The sequence below is a fragment of the Columba livia genome, chromosome 17 (genome assembly GCF_036013475.1).
Source record: "Columba livia isolate bColLiv1 breed racing homer chromosome 17, bColLiv1.pat.W.v2, whole genome shotgun sequence".
NCBI classification, from domain to species: domain Eukaryota; kingdom Metazoa; phylum Chordata; class Aves; order Columbiformes; family Columbidae; genus Columba; species Columba livia.
This window is the reverse complement of record NC_088618.1, coordinates 11,124,260-11,147,399: the sequence shown is the minus strand read 5'-3', so window position 1 is coordinate 11,147,399 and position 23,140 is coordinate 11,124,260. Positions and strand designations below refer to the sequence as shown.

Here is a 23,140-nt window from a genome sequence, read left to right as displayed (position 1 = left end):
CACACCAGGGTGGATCTGGAGCTGAAGCCTCCATGCACAAACATTTGTGGAGCAGGAGGAATCATACTGGGATGTGAATCTCGGAATCATGGAATGGTTTGGGTTGGAATGAACCTTAAAGATCATCTTGTTCCAACCCCTGCCATGAGCAGAGACATCTTCACCAGCTCAGGTTGCTCAGAGCCCCGTCCAGCCTGGCCTGGGATGTCTCCAGGGATGGTTCATCCACCGCCTCTCTGGCCAACCTGGGACAGGCTCTCACCACCCTCATGGTGAACCCTTCTTATAGAGAGTGTTTTCTAAATGGCTATTAGCCCTCTTGGATCCTGGGAAGGGGTGACACAGAGTGCGAGAGCACGGCATGCTCAGTCTGAAATCTTCAGTCAGTAAGATACTGGGTTTTGCTTTTGAAATCTAATCTCCCCCTTTTTCCCCCATGGAATATGGCAGGCTGCTGCTGAGCGGAGTAAAACAGTGATCCTGGTCAAGAACCTCCCCGCTGGCACCACCGTGGCAGAGCTGGAAGACGTCTTTGGCAAACACGGCAGCCTGGGCCGGGTGCTCTTGCCGGAGGGAGGCGTCACGGCCATCGTGGAGTTCCTGGAGCCGACGGAGGCCAAGCAGGCATTCATGAGGCTGGCCTACTCCAGGGTGAGCGTGGGTTTCGACTGTTTGGGCAGCTGCAGAAAGGAGCACTTGCTGCAAATGTGAAACGCAGAAGACTTGTGAGGGAAGTGAGTTATCCCAGAGACTGCTGTTACTCTAACCCTTGGATTTAAGGAGGTGCCTGGTGCATCCTGTGCAGCAGTGGCTGAACAGGGCTCTCAACCCACATAAGACAACTGGACGAGGGGGCTGTGACACAACTAGAAGAGCCTCGGTGGCCTGGAGAGGGTTTCTTTTACCTTTCGCAGTACAGGAGCGGAGTACATGGTTGACTGTGATCCTTTGAGAGGCTGGATACAGACTCTCCTTTGGTGGAAGAAGGTTTAGCCAGCTGAAAGAGTTGCTCAGCTTTTCCACTGCTGTTTTCCATTACAGAGTTGAGAGGAAAATAAAGCTGAGAGCCGGGTTTTTTCCTTCGGGCCTTGCCTGCTGCTCTTCATGGCTCTCCTGTGTTCTTTTTACAGTTTCATTCTGTGCCGTTGTATCTGGAATGGGCTCCAATGGGTGTCTTCGTCAACCCAACCCCTCCCAAAAAAAGCCCTGAGGCTCCAGAAAAGGAAGGCAAAGCAAAGCCGGTACCTGGTAAGAGCTTTGACCTTGGGACAGAGTAGGATGTTAATGCCAAAGGGAGATGTATAGTTTGCCCCTTCTGAGCACACCATTGGCTGTGCTGTGGGGATGAAGCTGCTCTAAAAGCCAAGTGGTTGAACAAAGAAAGGAAGGAATTGGTGAGTCAGGGGTGAGAGTTTGTGTGTATTCTCTGGTGTCTAATAAGGGCCTCGTCCCACTGCAGGTGCTGCTTCAGTGTGGGATCCAACAGGTCTCTCCTCACCCTCCCACCTGTGCAAAAGCTCACTAGCTTTGAGGCCTCTTCATCGTGTTAAGTACAGTAGAAATTATTAAGCCATTTTAGAAGTTGGGAAGAGAGGGAAATGGATGGATGCAGAGACTCAAAAGCCAGTTGTCAAATCCTTGCTCCTTGCTAAGAGCAACCACAAATACCAGCACATTTGCCCATTGTTCAGGTTTCTGTTCCCCTCCCAGCTGTGGGCAGGAGCTTGCGGCTCTCTGGCTTGGGTGCCCCAGAGGAAGGTTTCGCGCTGTCTGCCGAATTGCGACTTGATTACTTGGTTTTCTTCTTATGGTTTTGCCTTTGCAGAATCCCAGAGCAAGGTTTGTACAAAAGAGTGTGCATTGCTGTTGGCCTGAGCGAGGTTTTTGGGTCAGGGAGTAGAAACCAATGGGCCTAGAAGTGCTAATGCTGTAGCAAAGCCCTTTAAGACCACAACCAGTGTTCTGGTGCAGTTCCTCATTGCCCTCAGTATGTGTTTGGGATTTTATTTAACATGCTGTGGATATATATTGGTGAGAGTTGAGGTTTTGGGCAGCGCAGAAGGATCTTCAAGCACATTTGGGGGCCCTTATTCAGCAGGTGTCTGGCTGGATTTGGTGTGTGGGTGTCTGAGTGCTGGGGAAGCAGGTGTGTGGAGTTTCTGCACTCAAAGAATAGGTGATATTTTGGCATCCACTGGGTTATGTTCATATAGTCTGTGTCAGTCCATGTCCACCTACAAAGAGCCTGTAGAGAAGTGGCCTGTTCCTGCTGGAGCGGTAGCTCTATCAGCCGGGGCAGGGGACAAGCTCCTCCAAAACTTGAGTGTTATTTCTTGTAAAGTTGGTTTTATTCTTTTGTTTCAGATCCTGACGCTGACTCAGCTGTAAAGGGCTCAGAGGAAATGGCAGCACAGGAAGAAGAGGAAGAAGAGGAGGAGGAGGAGGAAGAAGAAAGTATTCCAGGGTGTACTTTGTTCATCAAAAACCTCAACTTTGCTACCACAGAAGACACACTGAGGGAGGTGAGCCATAGGTGGAGCAGAGGGGAACTGTTTTTGCTTAGCATGGTCTGCTCAGATGGAGCAGGAGGAGGTCAAGCGTGTGGTTGGGGGCCAGACTGAGATGCCTGATGAACCAAAGCTTTGGGGTTTCAGGCATCAATTAAACAAACATACCTGAAACAGTTTTGATGGAGTTTAATCCAACTCGGGAAAGGCGGAGGCAGTAGTAAATCTTTTAAGACTCCATTTCCCTGCTTGCTGTAATGTTTCTCCTTGGGAAAAGCACTTTTGCAGCTTCAATACTGCTTTGGGTGTTAAGGCAATAAATAAATAAATGATAGTTTTGCTGAGATGTGCTTTTTATCTAAGCTTCTACCCACACTGAGCTGTCTGTGCCGCTTTACCTCAGCAAAGCACTTAGGAGAGATGGTAACGTTTTTAAAGGAGTGTGGGATGTTACTAGCAAAATAGGGAAAAGCAACAGGGAGTTCCCGTCTCTGCCACTTTTTGTAGCCATGCGAAAAGCCATGTTTTGTGGCCCAAGAACACTGGCGCAAGGTCAGTCCATCGTGGACCCAAGCACCTCTACTTTGGGACTGCTGTACTAGTACAGACCTGGTCTGGATGGGTCTGGGAGCAAATGTGCATGTTCAGAGGAGGACTGAAACTTGTCCTCTCTTCTTTTTCTGCCTTCGGGCTGCAGTTTTCCGAAGGAGTTGAATTAATTGTCACTGTAAGGCATCACCCTGCAGCCCTTCCTGCGTGGCTGTGGAAGGAGCCATATCCAAGGGACATCCCAGGATTCACCTCCCACCGAGGTCCCCACCTAGGTGTGAGGGCATCTTGTAACCCACAGCGTTCCTCCAGAGCCACCCCAGATCCCTGTGCGGTTTCTGAGGAGTGGCGGAGGATTTCTGGGAACGTGTTTATTGATTTCTTTAAAAGTCTGCATCTATGTGGGTGTCTGTTTGTACAGCAATAATTTTATAAGATGCAGCTGCACTGACGGCTTGTCAGGTGTGCGCTGGGGGGGGGTGGGCTTGCAAGTGTGTGCTCCTGGCTCTGGAAGAGAGCCACGTTGTCACTCGAGTTGAGTTGCAAGCCTGTGACAAAGAGAACTGAATCACGTGTCTAAATTCCTTGCAGACGTTCTCCAAAGTGGGAGCTGTGAAGAGCTGCACAATATCCAAGAAGAAAGACAAAGCAGGTACTCTAGATGCTGCTGTTCAATTCCTTCCCTCGCCTGGTTGCTGAGGGCTCAGGTGTGGCATTGCTTTAGCATTCATCTGCCGGAGCATTTGTGTTCTTGCTGGCGAAATCCTTAATGTTTCTAGAAGTGCGCCTGTTGAAATGGCTTGAAAACAACGACCAAAAATACCCTGGGGTTCATTCTAGAAGGTTAAGCTCAATTGTGGGATTTGTGGAGATGTAGCATTCTCTTGAGATCAGGATAGAGGAGCCAACTCTTTCAGGGTCACAGAAGAGAGCGGGATGTAAGTTGAAAGGAACCGATGCCCTGTGAAGATTAAACCTGCATATGACAAGCTGTATCCGGGATCTTCAAGGATGCCTGGCTGAATGCGGTGCTGAGTGGGCTCTGTTTGCCTTCTGCCTGCCCACTTCGAACCCAGCAGGGTGCAGTGACAAGTGCTTTTGCCTGTTGCGTTCCCCGCGCTCGCTTTCTGAGCGAAGTTTGCTTAAGGCAAGCACTTGCCAGGTGGGCTGTGTCTTTCTTCCAGATTTTAGGTGAGGGGGGTCACACAGCTTTATGGGATTTTGCCTTAGCAGGGCTCCTCTTGCGTGGGATGCTTGAAAACTCAGATCCACTGGAAGAAAAAGAAATAAAGTGCAGTCTTCAGCACTGTTAATGTGGTGGCCAAAATGAATTTCTGAAGGGGCTGCAGGTTAGAAGTGTTCCCTCTGGGGACCAGACTGCAACCTGCACATTGCTATCCTGCAACAAAAGTCACACCCGTTTCTGGGTAGTCGGCAATTTTTCCAGATGCAGGTCTCATTTCACTCATGAGGAAATAGTTCTATGTATAAATAAACGTTTGTGTGTCTGTAATGGGATCATTCCCCCGAGTGTGACTGGCGGTTGATTTGTAGGACCTGGTGTTTTATTTAAGGAGGTTGCACTGAAATTATGCAAAGTAAAAAATCCGTTTTGCAGGCAACATTGGTGATAACTCCTCTTTGACATCAGCTCCAAAATGAGCTGCTCTAGATCAGCATCTTGCACAAAACAAGTCAGGACCGGGTTCTTGTGAACAGTGTTGGTGTCAGTCCATGGGCATGGTGGCCCTTTGCCCGGGGTGTTAGTTTTTGTCCCCAGAATTTTGACAGCTGGTGCTTGCTTCTGATTTGTTTTTAAACCTTCTGCTTAATATCATCATAATTTCCCTATAGCTTAATGAGCCGCCTTTCTCTTCCAACAGGCGCTTTGCTTTCCATGGGCTTTGGATTTGTGGAGTACAAGAAGCCCGAGGGCGCCCAGAAAGCCCTGCGCCGGCTCCAGGTAAGCTGGGCCAGATTTCTTTCCAGAGATGAGGGTTGAGGGTGTGGATGAACCATGAGGTTTCAAATGTAGGATGTTGGTGCTGTGAATTACACGGTGCAGACGGAGGAGCCTCTGAAATGGGACAGGTTTGTGGGGGAAGAGGGTGTGTAAAGGGACAAGACCTCCTGCAGAAGAGTGCTGATCCAGTGCAGAGGTGGCAGAAAATGTGTAATGATTGAAATTTAATGAGTTTATTCTGTAAAGTTTCCCTTTGAAGAGTGACAGAGACCCAGGCCCCCACTCAAAATGAAAATAAATACTGCTTAGTATCTAGTGCTGCGGAGTTCAGCTCTACCCTCTGTGATCTTCAGGGTCTTCCAGCCTTCCCCGTGACACAGGGTGCACGGCTTGGCTGGAATAAGGAATAAATCATTCCCTCTGCTGTTGGAACAGGGAATGATCCCGTTCTAAGCAGATGTGAAGGCATTATGCTGTGTAATTGTGCATGTCCAATGACCACAAGCCTTGAGTCTTGCCTTCAGTATTTCCCGTTCCGCGGTCTAGGTAGTGTTGGGGTAGGTGCGAGTTCTCCATCCTTTGGAAAAGCAGAATCCTGAGCAAGAAAGAAAGGAGGAAAATGGGTATTTTGTGGAGGGAGAGGGCAGCAGGGCTCCAGGATCCCAGTGCGCATTGTGTGCTGTGTTGTCTGTCTGCAGAAAACTGAGGCACAGGAAGCAAGAACGGAAAGATTTTCTTGCTGTATTGGCTTCTGGTGGCCAACGAGACATCCTTGGCTCATTGCAGAACAAGTAATGACAGTCACAGGGCTGCTGCTTTGCTTAATCAAGGTGTCTCCAACCTCGTATTAGAAACCTTGTCTTACAGGAGAAACGTTCAACAGAGAAAAACTTTGGCGGGGAGAAGGGGAAGAATATATGGGAAAGAGCAAGGTGTGAAATGCCGTACTTGTATCTTGGAAGCTGCGGTGACTTTGATTTTGTTGTTGTTTCTTTGTTTTAATTTCTAGGGCTGCACTGTAGATGGCCATAAACTGGAAGTGAAAATCTCAGAGAGAGCTCTCAGGTAAAGCTTATGCCTCACCTTTGTAACGTGGTTACCTTTAAGCTGCAGGAATACTTGGCAGGTTCTTAATTTCTTAACGAGCGTCTCTGCATCATGAGGGACGTGATCAGTAGCGCTCTGACTGTTTAACACATCAGCCTTTGTTGTGCTTTACTCCCTTTGGTCTATCTTGAAAAGAAAAAAGGGATGATGAATAGATGGTGCGAGGATGTTCACGTAGTACATGACATATTTCCAGTTAAAATCCCCAAGCAGCGTGTATTGTGCTGGGACCCCAAAAATGAGCCCAAAGTGAGAACCAGGCTCTTGAGTTTTCTTCCACAGTGACGAAAAAGGCTCCTCTGGGACCTCTGCTTTGGTGACAGTTCGGTCAGCGCTGCAAAATCCACTGTGGCTCAGCTTCCAGAATTCTTGGGGAGAAATATTCTCTGGGTAATGAAATATTTTACCCAAGTTTATCAGGGAGAACAGGAGCTTAAGAATGATGTTCTGCTGCCGATTCTGATCAAATCTATATTTACACATTTCTTCCTTGCTTGAAAAAAACTTTGGATTTAGCTTGTTTTGTTTGGGCAGTCAGGTGCAGGGGAGATGGTCACTTGTGGGTGAATTTGCTTGGAGGTCTAGTCCTGCATTTTAGGGTTTCTTTCCTAGTTTTTATTCAGTACAGAGTCTTCTAAGTGCAAAGCAGAAAATTAATCCGCATGCTTGAAGGTGAATGTTGGCACCTAAAAACTGCCCTTTAGGCACTTTGGAAATCCTGCTGTAGGAGGTGTCTCTTAAATGTCAAAATTTGTTTGAAAATTGGTCTCTGGGGACCAGAAGCATTCTGACAGCTCCCTATCTGTGGTTTATATTTCAATTTTTTAATATACCTTTTTCTTCCATTTTAATTTTAAAAAGTGCTTCAGTTGGTATCCAACCTACAATGAATTCCTCTTTCATTATGAAATAAGCTGCTGTGTTTTGTATTAGGTAAATTCTTATCTCATTCAAGTGCAATACATTTCTAAGTAAAAAAAAATATAGTTCAAAAACTTCATTTGCTGTTTTCTCAGCCAGTAAGAGAATCAAAATTAGTTTATATTAAGCTATTTATTTTTAATATATCAAATAGTATGTTCTCTTGACAGTTGAATGGACAAGATTTGGTGCTGCCTGACCTCAACTGAGGTTGCAATCAGCAAGCTTGAAACTCTGATATTCAGATGTAGGATTTAAATCACTTGAATACATCCCTTCTCGGTGTACTATATGAAATTTTGATAGTTGCCAGTGAGGATGTCTGTGAGCCCGCTGGCTGATATTTCTGCATTCCTAATTTTGGAGGAGCCGGGACGCGATGGGTGTTTTGCTGCAGGCTGGTCCTTACCTGCCCTTTCTCTCGACTTCACAGGCCCACTGTGAAATCATCCCGAAAGAAGCAAACCGTCAAGAAGCAGACGACTTCCAAAATCTTGGTGCGAAACATCCCGTTCCAGGCCACCGTCCGGGAAATCAGGGAACTCTTCAGGTAAGAAAGCGCTTTCCTTCGGGACTGTGGCGTGCTCAGGGCTGGAAGCATGATATTTTCATACAGGATCTTGCTGTTGGGTTGTATATATGAAATTCGATTTCTTTGTGGAAGTAAACAAGCTGAATGTACAAACAAATAGCTTGGTAGGTTTTACCAGTGTAGAAATTGTGCTGGTGAGACATCAGGCAGCGTTTTGGCCGGCGCCGCTGTGGGACGTGGTGGCCCGTCACTGTGCAGCAGACACCTGCGGAGCTTCCAGACCTCCCCACCCAGCCAGTAAATGACATAACCTTGGATATTTATTTTTCCCTCTTGCCTGGAAGGTGTGCAGCAGCTTTTTCCCTTGGCTGGGAAGGAGCACCGAGAGCCACCACGGACACCTGACAGGAAAGGTTTTAGCTGGAACTGGCTCCCTCCTCTGTCTGCCCGTCCCACGTGATGGTTTAGCTCCTTCCTGTTGTGGAGGGAGCGCTCACACCTTGCTTTGCCTTCTGTGAGCGTTTCGCTGTGTGTTCCTCACGTTATCGGTGGCGTGTTGCCCTGCAGTCGCAGCCCTGTGTCTGTTGGGGTGCAGGTCTGTAATTCCCTCTCTAGCAAGAAATACCTTGTCAGCCGTGAGACCTGCCTGGGATGGTGCCGAGCAGTAAATAGGGATTTTAGGATCCCAGCCTGTGGTTTTTCTGTGCGCTGGCTGATCTGTTTTCTTTTTATCCTCAGCCTTTTGTGCTGTGACTTGTTAAGCCTTGTAATGCATCCTGGAAAAGAGGTGAAACCTTGCACTACAGAGCATTACCGCGTCTTTTCTACTCCCAGGATGAGAATCTTTTGCTCGTTGACCCGGGCTGTGATCCATGCTCCACTGCTGGCTTGTGGAAGGAATTTGGGGGAATTTATGTCCATCTCCGCAAAATAAGAGCGATAACTCGCACCTTCAGGGCACGGCGAGGGGCAGTGTTGGGAGGTGGCTCTTCTGCCTGGGTCTCAGCAGAAAGCAGGCGCTTTCCTCTGGTCAGGGCTGTGGTGTTTCCTCCCAAAGGGACTGAGTTGAAGAATCGCTTAACCCTCTGAAACCTCCCAGACCACACACTGAAAACTGCCTTGTGAGAGCCACACGGCAGCGTTTTGTTGGCTGGGGGGAAAATTACGCCTTTCGCTATGTACAATGAATTTTACCGACTTTATTAGCATGTGATATTCTCCTGTTATGACCACCGGTGAGGACAGCGGTTCCTGTGCAGCTGGTCGGCTGTTTCCTTGCGAGGTGTACAGTGATGAGGAAAGCTCTGAGTTGCAGCACGGTTTTTGAATGAGCTTGGAAGGTTTAACTGACTGCAGACTTGACTCTTGGCCACATGTTGCTGGAAGGGTGATGGTTGGCACAATGTAAAGATCCTTGTAGAAGAGCAAAAGGTTTTTCTTGCTGTGCAGCTTGGATGCTTTAGCTTCAGCGCTGCCCTTGGAGGGCAAAGAAACTGGACTTCCAAATTACCCTGCTTAGTTCGTGGGGCATCGCTAATTTACAACCCACACGTGGTGTGACTACAGACGTGACCTTTGTAAACCTGGAGCAAACAAAACCAGGGGGATCTATTTGCCTTCTAGGGCCCTGGGTTAAGTTCAAGGAGCTGGGAGGCTTACGTGTATCACGAGGATAGACAAGCCCAGCAGAGACTGTGGGTTTTGGTGTGTTTTTTTCTTCCTGTCTTGTCTGGCACCTCGGTGATGTGGATCAGGGGGGTGGAGGAGCCATCTGATTAATATTGCAAGGAACACGCAGCTTCGAGCCACGTGCGCTGTTGACAGCGCTCTCTGGGCGACGCGTGAACATCCGTTTCATTTACCTAGGATATTCAGAGATGTTGTTTTTATCCTCAAAACAAAAGCCAGCGGCTTGGGAGGGGACCCACAATCCTCCCTTTGCCCCTGCCATCCCTCCTTCCCTTCGGAGTGGCTAAAACCAAGCATGACGGAGCGCTACTGGACACTTCATCCTCCTAGATTGCTTTTTTTTTTTTTAATGTGATTTTTAAATCAAATGCCTTTGCTCTGGAGCTTTTAGCTCTTTCTGCATTTAGGAACCTGTCTTATTTGTATTTCGTTATTTATTTATTTGCAGTTGTGAACAATTGCTCGGCAGGGCCGGCGTGGCTGCAGGGGGCACTCTTAGCCTGCCCAGGAAAGGATGGATGGGGACAGCTTGGGGACAGCAAGGGACCGCCAGCCTGGGGACCGCCGGGCAGCACCGAGCAGGGCAGCAGCCCTGGGCCCAGGGACGGTGGGGAGGATTTGCAGGGCAAACAATCTCCTCTATTGTTTCACCTGCTCAAAAGCCACTTTTTAGCCCCGCAGCTGATGTGTCCCGACCTGTTTCCTTCTGTCATTGTTTTTTTAATTTTTGCAATTTCCTGGGCAGGAGAAAAAATAATAAATCAATATGCATACACACAATATATATGTGTATATTTATTTTATATATATAGTGTGTATGTATATCTATATATATTGTGTGGATATTATCCCAGACAAATAGATATATAACCCCAAGCAAATATTCCCATGTTTTGAGCTTTGTCAGGGAGCTGTGTCTTCCTTTTTAAATGCACCCCCAGTTGGCGTTAATGACAGTGGAACAGCAAAACAAGGGAGTTGGATGTTTTGAATAGTGAATTTTGAAAGCTGCTGTACCTGTGCACTTCAGGAAATTCTACCCTGGTTGTTTTTATGCTTTTTTTTTCATGCTCTAAATATAATTGTTGATGGATCCGTTGCTTAAATGCTTGGACTTGCCCCGCACCATCGTTGGTGCCCTTGCAGCAGTTGACGCAGATGGTGGCTGTCCCGTGTGTCCCCCCCGTGCTGCCCCCTTCCCCATTTTCTCTGAGAGCCCCACAAACTGTGGGGAAAGGCTCCGCACCGTCCTGTGCTTTGGAAGGGGTTGGTGACACCCACGTCCCGTGCTCACAACCACACGTGTCCTCTGCAGCACCAGTGGGTTTGGGAACCATCTTCTCCAGGAGTTGCCTCCTGCCTGACCCCGGGAATCACAGAATGTCGGGGACTGGAAGGGCCCTGGAAAGCTCATCCAGTGCAATCCCCCCATGGAGCAGGAACACCCAGATGAGGTTACACAGGAAGGTGTCCAGGCGGGTTGGAATGTCTGCAGAGAAGGAGACTCCACAACCTCCCTGGGCAGCCTGGGCCAGGCTCTGCCACCCTCACCAGGAACAAGTTTCTTCTCACATTTAAGTGGAACCTCCTGTGTTCCAGTTTGCACCCATTGCCCCTTGTCCTGTCACTGGTTGTCACTGAGAAGAGCCTGGCTCCATCCTCCTGACACTCACCCTTTCAAATATCTATAAACATTAATGAGGTCACCCCTCAGTGTCCTCTTGTCCAGCTCCAGAGCCCCAGCTCCCTCAGCCTTTCCTCACACGGGAGATGCTCCACTCCCTTCAGCATCTTGGTGGCTGCGCTGGACTCTCTCCAGCAGTTCCCTGTCCTGCTGGAACTGAGGGGCCACAACTGGACACAATATTCCAGATGGGAGGACGGATCTAGCCAGTCCCTTGGGAAACATCTGTGAGAGGGTGTAAAACTCCAATTGATTCCCCCCCCCCGCAAGCTCACAGTTTGCAGGAAATTCAAAGCAAACATATTGCTTTCATTTTTTGGTGTTGAGGGATATCGAGTTCTAACTCTTGGGCTGGAGAAGGGTGACGCTTCATTTTCTCTGTATGGGAGTCACGAACGCTCTGGTTAAGGGCTGAAGTCTTCTGCCTGCAAAATAGATCATAGAATCGTGGACTGGTTTGGGTTGGAAGGGACCGGGGCTCCGTGACCTTTGGGTGCTGCCGGTGGCTTTGCTGGGTGCATGGCGCTGGTTTGGCGTGTCTGCCCATCTCCGCAGAGGTGTCAGGGTGTCTGCCCATCTCCGCAGAGGTGTCAGCCTCTCTTGCACCCTCAGGGGATTTTTTATTATTATTATTATTTTTTCAAGACCTGATAGGTGTTATTTTCTTCAGAGGGAGAAATACTTTTCAATTATAGGGGCTGTTTTTGGGCTAGGTGTGAAGATTTCGCTTTTGTGGGTGTTGTGTTTCTCCCCCCCCCTATTTTAGTCCTTTATTAGATTTGACTCTTATCTTTACTACCTGGAAAACTAACAAAAGACAAATGGTCCTTAGTTCTTCCCAAAGAGCCACAGTTAGGAGTGGAGAGACAAAGGGATTGATATCCCATGAAGGCTACTAATTTTTGCTACCAAATTGGGGGGCTTTTATGGCAAGATTTTTTTTTTTCAAAAGGAACTCTAGATGTGGTGAGCTGAATTGGAGATCTGTGAAAGGCCACATTGTCACAGATTGGAGCTCTGGCAATTTCTGAAAATTAGGCTCCTTGAAAATCTATCACGTTAGATCCATGTAGCCTTCATTGGAAGTTCCAATTAACTGTTTGTTTCATAGCATCTTCTTCTATCTTCCTTTCCCCTCTCTGCACCAACTTCCATGAATATTAAAAATAAGGCTGTTTTGCACTCCATGTATAACATTTCAAGGAGATGTATGTTTTATTTTCCCCAAAGGGGGAACAATTAGATTTAGGAAGACTTTTTAAAATCGAATGCAACCTGAGGAATAGATACTGTAGAAATTCTGCCTGGACTTTGACATACCTGATGCTTATACTGCTGAAAGAGCCAGTTATTAAGAGTTGCATCTCCAGTAGCATGTTTTGGGTTCCTCTTTTCTTTGCAAAATGTATCAAGAACTTACAGTTGGGTCTGTATCTATAAATTCCTCTAAAATTGCAACGACTGTCACCCTCTTCTGCCAATTAGTTGTGGCTGACCCAGAGCCTCAAAATTCAGAGTGAAATCAGGTGCTGGTGCAGTGAGTGTGGAAAGTGTTCTGTTGTCCCTCTGGCCATCCCTTTCACCTGTAGGAGCTGAATTCAAACACATTGTGTAAACCTCTAAAATCGTCAAATTATTATCAGCTGAGAGACTGGACTTTGGTTTGACTAAAGAAGCGACTAGCTGAAAAAGCAGTTGAAAGGTACGCCAGTGCATACCTCCTTATAGAACAGGTTATCGGGTGTATTTATCTCTGTATTCTGACTTTCCTATAAAAAAAGCAATGCTGCTTCTTGCAAAGACCTTCGGGGTTGGGTGTTTCTTTTAATTTTAACTCCTGTGACTATTTGCTCTGTCTTGACAAAGACATGGCATTTATTACATCTGGCAAAACAAGTGCCTGGGACTGATTAGGAGAAAACAGATTTATTCCCTCTGATAGAGGGTAGAAGTGAAGACAGCCAGTGGGACGGGACTTTAGATCCGTGTCTCTTCTAGAAGAAGAAAAATCTCTGAAGAAAGATGCGATGGATAAACTGGCAGGGATATTTTTTTTTTTAAAGGCAATCTTTATGAAGTTAATTTTATAAGATGATGCCTTTCACTTCTTCTGACCTATTATTATAAAAGTGTAGTTATCAGAATGGGCTTTTCATTTCCCATTATAAAGGACACGGTGGTATAATGAATCCATCTGCCAGACATGCTTGCTGTTCACACCTTTCTCCCAGTAATGGAGTCTACATGACTGGAGACAATTTCTCCTTCCCGGAGTGATGTTGCCCTGTCGAAGCCGCAGAAATCTTTGCTACCGAAAGGCAGAGGAGGAAAAAAATTAGTCCCTTCATAAACATGTGAGTTTGTTAAGCGGGTGCTGGGCAGTATTAATTAGAATGTTCAGTGCAAACAGCTCTAGGATGCACAGTGCTGCAGTCTAAGGTCAGATTACTCTCCGAGTGATGGTTTTAAAAGCCTAGATATTGTGCTAGAAATGTCTGGAAATCCATTGCTGCTTCCTCATAGCTGCTTAAAATTGTTCCCTCCGTCCTGTCCCCCTGCAGCAGATGGTCCATGGAGGTGGGGGGAGCTGCCGAACCCTCGCGAGTCCCTCCTCGTGGCGGGAGGGTCTGCTGGGGGGGATGGAGCTGGTGGGGGGGATGTTAGGGAGATAAGATAGGAGATAAGGAGCTGATAAGCCCATGCTGGAGGTCTGGAGATGAGGGACAGGTTTGGCGATTCCCAGTAACCATGGGGTGCACTGGTCTCCCTGTTCCGTCTGCCATCCAACCGCAGCAGTAGACCTGTCCTAGGGGAGGCCAAATCTCCTGCTTAGCTCCTCGCTGTCTGCTGGGCGTGATGTTCCCCTCCTGTGAAAAGCCAAAGTCCAGATATTTCTCCACTGTTCAACAGCTGGAAACTCCCCCAGCACTTTGTAGAATCAAGGAAAGGGCACGTGCATTGCAAACATGACTGCAATTCATACGGCTGTAAAACTTCCTATTTATTATGCCCTTAGCCCTTTACAATCAAACCAAAATTAAATTGACATAGATAAAATATTGAGAATATAATTTGAGGGGTAGTGTTGCTGGATGTGCCGGCATTGGGCAGGCTGGGCTGCAGTGCCGGGGAAAGGAGGTGGAGCAGATCATTGACCCTTTCTTGTGGTAGAAACCACTGTTGGATTCATTCCCTGTTCGTCTGGGTTGTATCTGTGAAAAGATTAAGCTGCATTTCTGAGTCATTTTCTCAAGATGGTCCGACTGTCAGTCTGCAGTTAGAGCCTGTCTGAAGGACTCGGAAAAGAGCAGCTGTTTAGGTGATGGGCAAAGCCACCAAAATGTCTCTTGTCCTGCCTGTGTGTAGTCACTGGCTTAAAGCTGATAGTTTCTGCTCATTATCAGTGAATACAGAGATGTTCCCGAGAGCAACATGCCCCCTGCTTTTCCCCAGGAGTCTGATTCTGCCAAGGAAAGAGCCTCTTGGTGTTCTGCAATCCTGGTGCCTGTGGCCCAGCAACCCCTCTTGTCACTTGGTGTGGAGTCAGATGAACACAATCCTGTACCGGAGCAGCCTGCAGAGCCTGGTCCTGTGGGATCCACTCTGGACACCTTGCTCAATTCTTTGCTCGTGTTACTCAGGCCAGTATTGATCACTCACTTAATGACCTTTGTGGATTGGGGCTTAGGTGCCTTGGAGAACAGACACAACTCCTGAGGAGGACTGGGGGGAATAAGCGTGTGAAAACAGGTGCTCAGATGCTTTGGTAACGGGGCTGTGCCCTGCCAGAGGGATTTGTGTGGCTCACACCTTTGCTTGTCCCAGGGCACCGTGCTTGAAGGGACTGCACGAAAATGAGTCTGCACAAGTGGAAAGACCCCTGGGAAGCAGCTGCATTAGTGGATGCTCTGCACCCATCTGTCAGGTCGGTGTTGGATCCAAACTTTCTGGCTTCCTCTGTGAATTGGAACATTGGTGCGGAAACCTGCCAAAGATGGGTTTAGGAGCAAGAACTGGAGCATGTCTTATTCCACATTTGGCTGCTGACAGCAGTAATGATGCCTCGCAGTTTGGTTTGGTGTTGAGTGGGATCACCATATTGTTTTCTTGAGGAAACAAATGAGTAGTTTAAAAATGTCATGTGCCCTTCTTTGAGATCATAGAATCATAGAATCCCAGGTTGGAAGGGACCACAAGGATCACCTGGTCCAACCTTCCTTGGCAAAGCATGGTCTAGGTGAGCTGGCCCAGCACCCTGTCCAGACAAATCTTTGAAGTGTCCCATGTTGAGGAATCCACCACTTCCCTGGGGAGGTTATTGCAGTGGCTGATTGTTCTCACCGTGAAAAATTTCCCTCTAATGTCCATTTGGAATCTCCAGAGCCATCCCCGGGCTCCTGCTCCTGGCCATGGATGCCCCAAGGTTACAGGTGGTGGTTTGTATCTGAGCACATGCGTTTGTGCTCTGATGTCTTCAACATACAGAAAGACTCCCACATTAACAGCACTTTAGCCCTGTTTCACTCTATCCCTAGGGATAATAATGTCTGGTTCCCATTTTAAAGGTGGTTCCCCAAAACTGTGGTGCAAACCCACTGCATTGGAAGAAGCATCAGTGAACCAGTTCCAGGCCACAAGCTCAGGAGATGAAAATGCAAGCGGCTTTCGACGATGCCAGCAGATGATGTGGTGCTTTGCATTAGTGCTGGATTCCAGCAGCCTAATTAGGATGCGAAGTCTGTGCATTGGGCTGCTGAGCGTCTGAGGAGCGTGTCTGGCACGGGGCGGGGGGCGCAGGATGCTGCTCTGGATTGCAGCTTCCCGCCCCAGTGCTCCCAGTGCAGCTCCCACCTTCTCACCTGCCTGCGTGAGCCCTGTCTGCCAACGCAGTTCAAATGCACTTGCAGAAAGCTTACCTTTGTTGGCTGTGTTTTCTCTGGCATGGTTAGGAAGCTGCTTGGTCGACTGCTGACTCTTTCCTGCCTGAGGAGTTCTGCCCCACTGGTGGCTTTTAGTGCTTTTATCAGTTTGCAAGTGGGAGATGGGGTTTTTCCACTGTTCTATTTTCCTCTCCTTCCAGCAGACTTGGGGCTGATGTTCGTGCCATTTTGTTGCGCTGCTGTGGTCCATGTGATCTCACCATGTAACCTGGATCTCCTCCTGCCCTCTGTCTCTGTTACCCCCCCCATCGTCCCCCCTTGGTGGCTGCTGTTGGAAGATCTAGGTCTTGCCCCTTTAGTTTGGACAGCCAGACCACCCCATGTCATCTGCTCGTCCGACGCCTTTGGTTCATGCGTAGCCTTGTTCTCCTGCACAGCCTACCCCAGGTGCATCCTTACAGCCTGGCTTAGCACAGGGGATTTACTAATCCTTGTCTTATGTCCAAATTGCAGATACGTGGAAGCGGGGCACAGGGAAATGCAGGGTGCAGGTGCTTTTCTGGGCAGCAACTTGGAGCCTCATGGGCTGAGCACTGCAGATGAGAATATGTGGATCCGCTGGGTTGATTTATTTCTCTTACTATCTCAAAAACCATAAATTAAATTTTTTTTGGTCGTTCTTCAGGCCTCTTCCTTAGGTGCTGGAAACCCAAACCCAGCAACATTTGGCTGATATTCAGAGACCAGAAATGTAACTGGCCACTGTCCAAAACGAGCCAGAGGGTGGGAGAGAGCGAAATAGGTTTGCAGCACTGTTTTTTGGTTTGAATCATAAAGGTGTTTAACATAGATAAGGAAATGTTTAACTCTGTTATCTTGACAGAGATTCTTTAAAAGGTGGATCTTCCCAAAAGCAGAAGGAAGATTTTTTTTCAGCACATCTCTTTCCCTTTCTTGAACATTCATTGCAAACTTGGTTTTTCATATTTTTTTTTCCTCTTTTCTGCACTCCACATCCTCCATACCCACAGGTCCCTTTTCTGCTTGCCTGAAACCTCTGCCGAGGCATTTTCGGCTGCCTGCTTTGGCGCAGTCCAGTTGTCCGATGCAAATGAAAAGAGTTTCTGGGCCGATTCCTCCCGACTCCCGCCGAAGCATCTCTTGCCAGGCCACCAAGCTGAACCTCCCGCCGGAACTTAATTAGCTTTACGCACAGATTCCATCGCTCATCAGTGTAAAGGGGCTCGGGGAGGTGGAGAGAGATGGGGAAGGGGCTGCTTTCCAAATGTCTTATTCAAATGTAACTCTGGGGTTTTGCTTTGGGGTTTTTTGCCGTTTTTCTGTGCCGAGTGAAGCTGGCCCGTGTGTGTGTACGCATGGGCTTTTTATCCTTGATAGGAAGCAAGAAACAAAACCTGTAGGAGCTGCGGTATCCTGTAAATAACCCACTTAGTGCTGTTAGTATTATAAGATCTCCTTTTGTCTGAATTGTTAAGAGTATGTGTGCATCTATAAATAAGGAAAAACATGGTGGAGGGGTTTGCATGATGTTGTAGCCCATTCTTGTTCATTTTCAATATTGTCCCTTGGCCACTGAGGCTGCTCTGGAGGCAGCCAAGGGGTTGCAGAATCTGTGACGTTGAAATCACACTGGCCTCAGTTTTGAGCTTGTGTCTTAGCCTTTAAGTCAAGAAGCAATCAAGGCGATTATTTTCTTGATCTTAAAATTCTTTTCTCCGTCGTGTTTCTTAACTAGATTTCTTGCTTGCTGACGTTGACCCATCCACCTTCCTGCCTTTCGCTGGCATACGTGTGGGTATTTTTCAGTCTCACTTCATGAGAAGGGTCCTGAACAAGCCTCTAATGAATCACAGTTTTCTCCTCAGGATGACACTCTGTCCTTTATTTGCATCTCTGTTTGCATTATTATTTTTTTTAAACCTCAAGCCTGCTACAGCGTTTCTGTCTCTTGCAATCCTGTGGATTTTAAGCCTTGGGTTATGGTTGCAATTATAAAGACCTTTCCTTGCGCAGCCTTTTACCTCCCCCGGGGCCAACCCCCTGCCAAAGGCATTTGAACCATCTTGGCTTCTGCAGCTGGTGGCACCACGAGCGTTTCTGTCTGTGCTCCTGCCCCTGCGTTGCTTTTCCCAAAGAAACCGAGCTAAGGCGGATCGGGCTGACCATCTGTCTTCTCAACCTCCCTTTCCTCCTCCCCCAGCAGCATCCTGACCACTTCCATGCATCTGGCAGAGGAGACAAGACCTTAAATTTGAGAGCTTGGTGTGCATAAGTATAGCAGGGAGCTCCTGAGGCTTCTCTTCCCAGGCAGGTGATGTTATGGGATTGATCCTTATTAGATATCCAGGAGTTCACATAAGAAGCCCTTGAAGATGGGACCTTTTTCCCAATAGATACCAGGAAAAGCCATCTCCTTTGTTCTGCTTCTCCCGGTTTGGTAGCGGAGGGGCTGCCCATCGATGCTCTGGGCACATTGGGCTGTTTCTGTCATGGGTGGCCTTCTGGGACTTGCCCAGGGAGGCTGGAAGGACACAGGCTCAGTCCCCTTCCAGCCCCCCAAGGCTTTTTTGACATGTCCTTATGGAGCCTCACTTGGAACAGCAGCAATGATGACTTTTCCAAGCCCCCTGATTCAATTGCCAATGGGCTGCATCACCCCTTTTTGCTTCTTTTTAACCCACTTCTTACTTTTCCCACCTTCTGATCCTGCTGCCATTCTGGCAGCCGAAGGGTTAAAAGAGTTCAGGGGGCGAAGGGGGTGGAGATGAGGTATTTCAGATGCTCATTACTCACTGCCAACTTCCCCCCAAATCATATTAATTTCACGCTGTCACGCAGGACTGCGCTGTCTCTCTCCTCAGCATCCAGGAGGGTGATGGGGATGGGGGAAGCGATTTGGGAAGCTCGTTGGTAACCTCTGCGGTACCGACCCAGCGGGACTGGGCTGGGGCCGCTCACCTTGCAGGGGAATGCGAGGAACGGGGGTGCTTTGCCATGCGCTGCCTCCCAATGATCATTTTCCACCCCGCTGCTTGGGCAAAAACCCCATGAAATTAAGTCTGCTGCAGCGGGGAGGTCTCAGGGAGCGAAGGGAGGAGGGAGGGGAGCGGAGCTGCCACCCTGCCCGAGCTGCCGGCAGCAGGGATGCTGCTTAAAAGTTGGTCTTTAACCAGTTGACTCCCTTTTCTGTTTTCAATGTGAGCAAGCACAGCCTGGCTCTGCCTGCAGAGATCGCTTCCTCGGCTGCTGTTGCCTCCTCTCTCATTTCTCCACCTTTTTCAGCTCTTTGCTCACTGCGTCTGCCAGAGCTGTCACCTCTGCGGGGACTTCACTGTCACATGAGGTAGGACTGGGACTCTGACAGCTCCCGAGCCCATCCCGCCTGACAGCCCTTAAGGTTCTCTGGCAGCCAGTGTTCTGCCATGTCCCTGGTGATTTTTGTTATTCTTATCCCTAGAAGGTGTCTCAGCTTCTGTGCGCATGTGTTTTTCGTAGAATCACAGAAAGGTTTGGGTTGCAGGGACCTTCCCAGCTCCCCCAGTGCCCCCCCTGCCATGAGCAGGGACATCTTCACCAGCTCAGGTTGCTCAGAGCCCCGTCCAGCCTGGCCTGGGATGTCTCCAGGGATGGTTCATCCACCACCTCTCTGCCCAGCCTGGGCCAGGCTCTCACCACCCTCAGGGCAACAATTTCTTCCTTGTGTCCAGCCTGAATCTCCCCTCTTTAGCTTAAAAAAAGATGTTGCAAGGGTGGAGACCAATGAGTTTTCTGCAGAAATGTCATTGAATCCCACAGTGGCTCAGACAATGCTTGCACCACGCCATCGCGTCCTGGCTTCTGAGAGTTTTCCAAGTGACCTGTGAACCTAAAGCCTCTGAGCTTTAGCAGGTGTTGTGGTTGTTGCAGGTTGGGAAAGGGTGACCAAAGGACAGGAGCAGCCATCATAGCTCAGGTAACAGCCACACCTCTGATTTTGGGGACAGGGTGGGTGAATCAGACTGTAATTGGAGTAGATACAGTATGTCTGGAAGTATTTCTCTGCTCGTGTTGCTTTTACTGTACAATGAGAAAACTGAACGTTTTGCTGTTGGTTGTGTCTCTGAGGGGCTGGTGCTGCTCAAGGTGGTGGCTCCAGCCGGACTCGCCAGCGAGCTGCTGTGTGCCCCATTTAATGCTTTTTCTTATCCTGATCCCCAGCAGATTTCAGATGTGGTTGGGCTGGGCTCCTGGGAGACTCGCCTGCACTCAGGAGATCTCACCGTCCTTCTTGTATTCGAGTCGCCACAACAAAGGCGCTTCGTTCGAGCTCCCACATTCTCAAGGCATTTGCATGTATTTGATCTTCCCTACGTGTTTCTCTGTTCTCCTGATGAAAATAATTAATCTGGTTGTTTTTCTAAGTCATCTTGCAGCTTTACAGGGACAAGACTTAAATAAGGATTCTCTTTAAAGCGGAGCTGTGTTAAAATAGCTGTCTGCCTATAAATATCTCATTGCTTCTATATTTATTCTCCTCCAACTCAGTGAAGGAGGTTCTATAGCTGAATGTGAGATATATATATTTATATATATATATATTTATATATATATATATTTTTACTTGATGCAAGGCTGCTTTCTCCAAAAGATGCCCTGGGTACAGCTTTGGGGGCACATGGGGCATGGCTAAATCTCCTTTCTGTGTTTACCGCTTTGCTAGTTGTACAAGTTTCCCCTTGTCTTTGAAACAAGCTGACTCATAAGAACCCTAGAGGAGCTGAGATTTGCACCGGGCCCTCCTGTGAGCGCTATTTTTAGTATAACTTATTTTTGACCAGAGCTGCACTCTGATCAGGATTTTCAGAAGAGCCCAGGAGAGATAAATCCCCAAATCTCAGCGCTGTTGGAGCTGCGGGTTCCTTTGAAATCCTGACCCGCTGGTGATAACTGCGGTGACTTGGTGGCTCCTAAGCCGTGGTCCTGCAAGGAGAATTGGGGCTTATGAGCAGAAGCTCTGCCAAAGGCTTTGAGAGCTTTGGAGGCTCTTGGTGACGTCTGTGCGTGGATTGAGATTTCACGGGGTTTGGGATAGAAGGGTCATGATTGTGGTAATTTGTACATCTCGGTGAGAGCTGCTGTGGGAGGGGCTGCCAGCAGCTGTAGCGTGGTCTTGGAGACGGGTGTGAGGGAGGCTGAGGAAGGCCCAAGAAAAGTCCTCTTGAGGGTGGTGAGAGCCTGGCCCAGGTTGGCCAGAGAGGTGGTGGATGAACCATCCCTGGAGACATCCCAGACCAGGCTGGACGGGGCTCTGAGCAACCTGAGCTGGTGAAGATGTCCCTGCTCATGGCAGGGGGGGCACTGGGGGAGCTGGGAAAGTCCCTTCAACCCAAACCATTCTATGGTTCTGTGATTTGGTTGGCCTGATAGAGCTGGTGCTTTCTCCACTGTGCTTGAATGTCTTCTTTCTCTCCCAGAAAGAAAAAATAATAATAATAATTACAGTAACATCAAGGGAGACGAACCCTGTGGTCACTGGGACTGAGAGCAGAGCTCACCACGCTCTGAGATGGCAAAAAGGAGAGAAGACGCAGCAAAACCTAAATATTACAGTGAGATTTTTGACCTCGCTGCTGGTTTTGAATGAGCTATTCAGTCACACACGTCCAACAGCAGTTATCTTTAAATCCTCTGTTGCACCAGCTCACACTCTTTGGGACTAGCAGTCGACTTTGAACCCCGAAGTCCAACAGCGCATTTTAAACCTGGACCTTCCTAAAGCTTCTGGTGTTCCCCAGCTCTGCCTCTTCCTTATGCTTTGGGAATGGGCTTGGAAATTTGGAGCGCTGATGTAAAGTTTAAGAAGGAAATCTGTTCGTGCTTTAACTAAATAATGAATTATCAGAATCTAAAGTATGAAAGGAAAGGCGGATAATATGCAGGTATCTTCTCCTGGAGGTGTCACTGTGCTTTTCTTTCATCTCTCCATCTCCAAAATAGATGTATAATAATAGGTAGATAATAAAAAACCTCCCCGCCCTTTGTTGGACCCTATGGTATACACTCCTCCATCAGTAAGGACCAAGACACAAAAACAGGATAGACATGACTCCATTTATGCAACACCAAGGTAGGAAGGGACCTGCAGAAGAGCCAAGGTCTCTGATGGGAGCAAATCGGGACGTGGTTGGGTCAGCCGAAAGGCATGCGAAGGCTGCCGGATGCCTTTCTGCACATCAGCATCTCCTGCTGCAGACGCCCGAGGGCTGACGCTCGTCCCCACCTTTATTTTTTGCCACATTGCCCCGTTAAGTTCCGGCACGGGAGCCAGCTCTGTCGGGCTAAATTACTGTGACGGTTGTACCATAGCAACTGTACCTGTCTGCCTCTGCCAGCCGGGAAACTGCTGAAAAACAATCATTATTTGGGAGGAATGGGGGAGTGAGGAGCGGCAAAGGGAGGCAGCGAGACAACGCGATGCCGCGGCCACCAGCACGGCAAATGTGTGCCGACCGGGGAAGGGAAAAAGCCCCTTTTAACGTGAGCCTTTAAAGCAAATCGCTTTAAAGAATTGAGTTTCTTGCATGGTGTTAAACCTCGCAAAGTAGGATTAAATGCGGCAAAATTACGAAACCAAACCTGGTTGCAGCACCTGTTTAAAAATGACTTAAGTGGAGGGATATTAAAATTTTAAGACCTGCCACTGCGCTGGTGATGGAGGATTTAAAAAATAATAATTGCTGTTGTGTTTTTTGCTTTTCTTTTTGCTCGATTTTCAGAATTGGTTTCTTTCTGTTTAGCATGCAGCCTAATTGCATAATTACACGATAGACTGGAGTAGAATTTAGTGCATGTAATACCAGTTATAAAGAGGAGCCCTAATTATGTATATCTTCCCAGGTAAATAATACATCAGGGGCATGGAGTGGCCTAATTACTGTTCTGAAAACCTACCTAATGACTCATTTCCTTGGAATTTCAGAAAGCTTTTGATAAGGTCCCTCATAAGCAACTGTTAAGGAAAATAAATCGAGAAGGGGTAAAATGTTTTGCTACATTTTTAAACAAGCCGTTTAAGTGATGGGAAACAGTCACTGCCTTGGGGTCGTGCATCGTGAGGAGGGGGATGGTCCCGGCGCTGCGTGTTCATTTGGGGCCAAAGTATTTGTATTTTCTGGTCTTGCTTCACCAGCTTCAAGGGCAACTGCTGCTGAGCCCTCCACCAGAAATGGGACTAAATATTAGCAGGAATCTTGTGGGTAAATTCACAGCTCCTTGGAAGAAGCGCATCTGTGTCCGTAGAGTCTCTGG

At 48.1% G+C, this 23,140-nt stretch overlaps 1 protein-coding gene across 2 annotated transcripts in view; it reads left to right on the top strand.

Annotated features, from left to right (window-relative positions):
• The window catches only part of RBM19 (RNA binding motif protein 19), a 63,643-nt gene that overhangs the window by 10,595 nt on the left and 29,908 nt on the right, over positions 1-23,140 (top strand). Inside the window, exons 15-22 of one of the 2 annotated variants that reach the window (XM_021284472.2) lie at positions 451-651; positions 1,131-1,248; positions 2,365-2,522; positions 3,648-3,708; positions 4,940-5,019; positions 6,029-6,084; positions 7,481-7,597; positions 14,406-14,657. In XM_021284472.2, coding sequence (XP_021140147.2) covers positions 451-651; positions 1,131-1,248; positions 2,365-2,522; positions 3,648-3,708; positions 4,940-5,019; positions 6,029-6,084; positions 7,481-7,597; positions 14,406-14,604 — 990 coding nt within the window. In that variant the 3' untranslated portion in view covers positions 14,605-14,657. Of the gene's footprint in view, positions 1-450; positions 652-1,130; positions 1,249-2,364; positions 2,523-3,647; positions 3,709-4,939; positions 5,020-6,028; positions 6,085-7,480; positions 7,598-14,405; positions 14,658-23,140 lie in introns of those variants that run through there. The other variant, XM_005500157.3, reaches the window with a different exon arrangement.